Source organism: Pteropus vampyrus, unplaced genomic scaffold, assembly GCF_000151845.1.
Source record: "Pteropus vampyrus isolate Shadow unplaced genomic scaffold, Pvam_2.0 Scaffold146, whole genome shotgun sequence".
Classification (NCBI taxonomy): Eukaryota; Metazoa; Chordata; class Mammalia; order Chiroptera; family Pteropodidae; genus Pteropus; species Pteropus vampyrus.
Window position 1 is genome coordinate 5610154 of NW_011888927.1, and position 6454 is coordinate 5616607.

At 30.8% G+C, this 6454-nt stretch overlaps 1 protein-coding gene across 1 annotated transcript in view; it reads left to right on the forward strand.

The window, feature by feature from the left end:
- DNAH7 (dynein axonemal heavy chain 7) overlaps positions 1 to 6454 on the forward strand; it is a 203189-nt gene that overhangs the window by 140212 nt on the left and 56523 nt on the right. Inside the window, exon 48 of the mRNA XM_011369246.2 lies at positions 5124 to 5314. Within this exon, the coding sequence (XP_011367548.1) occupies positions 5124 to 5314 (191 nt within the window). The remainder of the gene's footprint in view (positions 1 to 5123; positions 5315 to 6454) is intronic.

Here is a 6454-nt window from a genome sequence, read left to right on the forward strand (position 1 = left end):
TCTTTGAGGGTAATTACTATGTATTCAGTTATTATTGAATTTATTTTGAGTACAATATGCTCCATAATTTAACACAATATGCTGAAGATTTTTTTGCTATTAATTTAAAGTCTCACATAGGATAATGCAAGTAATTCGTGAAAACAAAAAACAAAAAACAAAAAAACAAACAAACAAACAAAAAACTAGTATCAGTTAATGTCCTAAATACAAAAGAAATATGAAAAAAATACTTGGTTCTCTTTAAATTTCTGTTGCTAAGGATAACTGTTTCGAGTGAGATCTGCTTTATTCAAAGATAGTAGCAGCCATGTGTTTGGATTGCCAGCCTTGATTTCCCACAAGCTTTGCAAATGCTATGATGGACTGGAACTTGGGAATGAGGAAGGGGGATTTTACGTAAATCAGCATATTGTTAACTTTGATGATAGAAATATGAAAAGAAGCCTGTCTCATGAATTTGAGCCTATATTTTAACATGAAACATATTTTGATTTAATTAAAATTAAAGGAGTCCAAAGTTAGAGTCAAAATAAATAGTTAAATTAAGGATAGTGTTCTGGGTAATTCATGTACATATGGATTTTTGCTCCTTTTTTCTGTTTTTTAAATTTAGAATACTTTGATTTTCCAGTGAGGCTTATAATATAGTAAATATTCAATGTTGAGACCATATTTCTTTGAAATCAGGATGCTGCAGAAATCTTTCTTAACAGGCTTACAATTTGATTCTACTGGTGAGAAAATAAATGTTCATTTTTGGGGAAAATAATCAAGCCTGTAATATTTAAATTTGTATAATTATATTTTAGCTTTGAAAAAGACATACATATTAATATAGATACTTTTAATTCCATTTTTAACTTGAAATAACAGGGCGATGAAATTGTGTGATAGTATTTCTTAGTGAAAAAGATTTTATGCAAAAATTACTAAAGTTGAGGCAATTAGACAAAAATGTTATAATATTTCATAAACAAAATTTGAGTTCCTAACTAACAAATTAAAAGATTTTAAAAACCTGATCATGTAAAAATAAAAATGAGAAATTGATATCTAATATTTCTGTTATTGTTTAACATTATTAAGAGAGTTTTTTCAGTGCAATAAAATAAAACAATGAAGATGCTATAACATTTGGAAAGAGAAAACATTGTCATATTCATAGACAGTATATTTCATCTAGAAAACCTAAGAGAATTAACTGAAAAGCTATTATAATAAAAGAGTTTAATGGAGTAAATATATTCCAAAAAGAGTATTTTAAAAAATTGATAAGAACTGAGAATAAAACAATTGGGTAGTGAGTCTCATCAACCAGAGAATATGAAACAAAACAAAACAAAAACTTAAAATGATGTTCACAGTGTATAGCACAAAAAAATGACAAAACTTTACAGAAAAACAAAAGATTTGAGTAAGACATAATTTTTTCACTGATAGGAAAACCAGTATTGTAAAGATGTCAAGTCTTTCAAAAATAAATTTTTTAGAAATAATACTGAAGTTAACCTAGAAGAAACACAGTTAAAGAGGTAAAAAGAAATTCAGAAGAAGAATGAATTTGGAATTAACTGGAATAAGTTCTGGAATAAACTCTAATATAAGTAAGCTTTTAATGCATTAGAAAGTATGCATTGTAAATCAATGGAAAAATGACAAGTCATTCAGCAAATGCTGTCGGGAAAATTGGTTTTGTGGAAAAATATATCAAGTCAGAGTCTCACCTCACACCTCATTTGCTCCAGATGACTTAAAGAATTAAATATGAAAGAAAAAAAGAAAAGACATAAATGCTAAAAGAAAACATAGGGGAGTAAGTAAATTATCTTTCTAAGAAAATACACAATGGGAAAATTTAAAATAGATTAATAGTTTACAATTTAAGCCAAGAAATTTATATAGAAGTTTCTATATTATATAGAAGAAACTTAAGAGTATTTTAAACAATTACAGTTTATGGAATTTATTTGTATCTCAATTTAAACAGTCGAACTGTAATTAAAGCATTTTAAGACAATGGGGAAACATGTTTCTGCCTTGATATTTGATGAATTTACAAATTAATAATTTTTAAGGTGTGCCAACTTTTAAAGAGTCTCTGCTTTTCAGAGACACCTACTCAAATATTTGCAGATAAAGTTTCATGATGTCTGGGATTTGTTTGTAAGTAATCCAAGGTGAGATAAGAAATAGATGAAACAAGATTGGCTGAATTTACAAGAGTATACTATTCTTTTTTACTTTTGAAAAAGGCTTAAAATTTCTACAACAAAAAGTTAAATTATAAAAAGAAATATAAAGAAATTTAAAAACAAGTAGAAAACTGGGGGGTGGGTATTTGCTACAACATTAAAATATACAGATAAGGTTTTAAAACCTAGTACGTTGAGACAATTAGTGCTCTTTGTTTCCTGATGTCTATTCCTACCTTTTTCCTTACTATTTGCATCCTCTGTGTTTACCTGGATGCATTGCATACATTTCCTAACACCTGTTGTAGTTGTATGTCATCATGTTTTGGTCATTAAGATGTAAATGAAAGTGCCATTTGTAATTGCCAAGAAATATTATTAAAAGACGTTTCTTCCTTTTCTGTTTTCTCTTTCTTTCTGATGGCTGGAATGTGGATGTAGTTTGACAGGCCATTTTGACCAAAGAGATCCAACCCATATTTCAAAAATAGTGAAGAAGCAAGATGGCAGGAACTTGATGTCTAACAGTTTAGCCACACTGTCTGTCCAGTCCTGCACTGATGACCTCGGGCTCTCCTTTACATGAGATATAAATCCCTTCCTGTTTATGTCACTCTTATTTTTTTATCATTTGCAGCTGAACCTAATTGTAAATAACATACCCCACAATAGGAAAATGGGCAAATATATTAAGGTACATTTTCAAGAAGTAAAAATGTAATTAACCAAAGAGCACCTAAAACATCAGTCCTAAAATAACAGGATTTCTTCACATATCAAATTGTAAAAATCGTTAATATAGTACCTAATGTTGACAGTCTCACATAGTGGTTAAGAGAGCCATATAAGGAGACTGACTGCTTAGTTCAAGTTTTTTCTTTGTCATTTACTAGATGATTTAACTGAAAATTTTACTTCTATTGCCTTGCCTCAGTTTTCCCATCCATAAAACTGGTATAATAGTAGTCCATGCTTTTTAAAGTTGTGAAGTTGATTAGAAAATACAATGCTAGCATGATGCCTAGCAATGTAAGTACATTGATGATATATAAAAACAGGTTTAAAAACAAACAAAAAAAAGTGAGTACTCATTGCAACCCTGAAATCTATAACTATTTAGGAAAGTAATTTGGCAATATAAATAGCCCTTAAGATGCTCTTAACTGTTGACCATTACTTCCACTTCTAGGACTCCAGCATGATTAAGTAATCAGTGATGAACACAAGGGTTTATTCAAAAAAACGTTTACTGTAGCATTATTAACAGTGGAAAAAATAGAAGCAATCTAAATAATAGAAGACTAACATATTTACTACATTATGATGCACTCATGTTATTTAACTATAAAAAATAATCATTTTATTCAAGCAGAAAATGAAAATGAGTTTAAAAATCATCTGCCTGCTTTGGTTAAATAAGATCTCAGCAGTACAAGAAATTGACAAGAAGACAATTTTAGGAATTCATTTAGCTAGGAGTAACCTGTTGGAAGGAGCAGTACTTTCACTGCAATAGAGATTCAGACACCTGTCATTCCAATGCCCTAAGCTGCTTCTTTCCCATCAAGATTGCACATCCAGTTTCTTGAGGGACTCTTGCAAAACACCATAATTCAAGTTTGGCTGTGATAGTGCCACAAACACCAGTTGTAAAACTTTCATTTGGCAAATCTATTGAGAACCTTAACTATGGCTCTGATCTTACATCAAAGATTCCCCTTCTAGAATGCTGTCATAAGGAAATAATCTGAAATGCAAACTTTTTGTATACAGTGCTATTTATAATACTGAGAATAGGAAACAATCCAAATATCTAATAATAGTGCATTGGTTAAAAAAATGAGATTATTAATATGATTGACTTATGAAGTAATTAAAAGTATGTTTAGTAATTTTTATTAACATGAGGAAATATTTATGCTATACTATCAAACAAAATAATTAAGATGCAAAATTAGATGTATTGTTTAGTATCGATGTATAGAAAAAACCGAATAAAAATACTGAAGAGAAAAATATAATTTATTCAACAAATAATTATACAGATATAGTTTTGTCATTTTTCCGTCAACTTCTATACCATATGAGTCAATTATGTAAAATATTTTAGATGAGGGGGAGGGAGAAAGGTTAAGAATATCTAACTACAGAGAGTTTTCCAATTTCTTCTGTTATAAGATAAAGTGAGGCATATTAAAAATTTTAAGAGTTTATTTGAACAAAAATCGATTAGAATCAGGCAGCACCAAACTGGAAGTGGTTCGGAGCATTCCATTAACAGGAGCTGGGTAAAAGGCAATATTATATAGAGAAAGTGTAGAAGCAAAAACAGGAAACTATTTAATTGACTGCAGCTTAAAGCCTAGTTGACTGTAATTGGTTTTCCTTCGTGTTCTGATTTTGTAACTTTGAGACATATCTCCAGGGTTCAGTTTTGGTTTATGTGGGACACGATGGTATTAGAGCCATCTCAGTCTAATGGCCTCCTTGTTTAATTAATTTAACATTTCTTTATACTTTCCTATATTTTCCACATGTTCTACAATAAGCATAGTTGCTTTTATAATTAAAAAATATAATAACCATTGAAATAACAACAACTGAAAATGCTTTTTCTCTGATGTCTCAAATGGATATACCTCAATGCCATCATACTTGGACATATAGTGAATCTCAGAAAAGGCGAGGAGCCCAAAGTAGAACAGTGGCTGAGCAGTACGGAAGTAGGCAGGATGACCAGATAGACCCACCAGTTAAGCTCTTCCCACAGACATCATTATACATCATTTCCTAATACTTAAAAGACAAAAATAATTTTATAAGTAACTAAGAATTGCAGCAATTTGGAAGGCTGAAAGAATTTGGAAGGATGCAGATTTACAGTCAATATTTAAGATAACATGGAATCTTTTTCTGATTTTACTCCAGTGTTGCTAGAAAATGTTGGAGAAGAGCTAGATCCCATCCTGGAACCACTGCTACTAAAACAGACCTTTAAGCAGGGTGGTAGTACATGTATCCGACTTGGGGACTCTACCATTGAATATGCACCAGACTTCCGCTTCTATATTACTACCAAGCTAAGAAATCCTCATTATCTTCCTGAAACGTCAGTAAAGGCCAGTATCTAAAATAAATATTTCTTAGTCAAATCTTACAATTAATGACTTTATTTTCTTTCTGAGCCATAAGAAGAACAGATCTTCCTAAGAAAAATGGCTTTTGTCCTTGTTTGGCATTTCCTGAAGTTGCTATAATAATTTCCAAATGTTGCTTTTGTATGTGCATGTAATAATAAAGGAGCCTTCAGTATGCAGTGAAAAAAGAATCTAATTTTTACAAATGATATTATTCTTAGATTTTCATTGTTAAAAATAGGTGACATATATGCACATTTTTTCTCTGCAAAAAATGATAATATGCTAATTCTGGGAATTGGAATTCAAGAACAGAACTTTATCATTCTTCTTTCACAGAATAAAGTTGCTGCTATCTGATTTTATATAATTACTTACAAGAACTGTTTTCGATCATTGGTTCTTTTAAAGTACTAAAAATTCCTTCAAAGAGTAAAGTTAGTTTAAAGTTTTAGTCAATGACTAAAATGACTTGAGAGGTTGATCTGCAGCTGAGCTCCTGGAGGCTAGTCCACTTTTTGTTCCCAGTTCTTAGCCCTGGTTGGCACTTGATGAATTTTTGTGGAATGAGTGAATGAAGGAAGGAGAAAAATGGAAAAGATAGCTTTCATTTACTGAAGCTAGCAGGAGAGGACGTTAAGAAATATTGATTCAAATTTTCAAAGTTACATGTAAACACAAGATTTATCCAGGGAGTTCATTTTTTTTTTTTTAATTGCAAAAAGCTTTATTGTTTAAATTTGGTCCAAGGCATGGAAGAGGGCTTCAGGATGGTTGGAAGGCTGTCCTTTATTGGAAATACTTAAATTCTTGTAAATATCTCTCTGCAGAGGCAAAGAAAACACTAAGATGACATAATTCATTCTTTCCAAGATGAATAAACGTGGTCACTGCTTTCAAGAGGTTTACACTGCAAATAATGTAAATATAAAGAGACCATATTTATAACTAGGAAGACACAGAGGAGCTGGGGGTACTCTTTAGACTGGACACTCAAGGAAGCCAGGAAGACTGGGGGGAGGTGGGATGACCCTTGAGCTTAGTTTTAAAACCACAGTTTTAAAATACAGAAATTCTTGACCACTGTTTTTAATTAATTAAAATAAAAGTGTTATCTAAAAT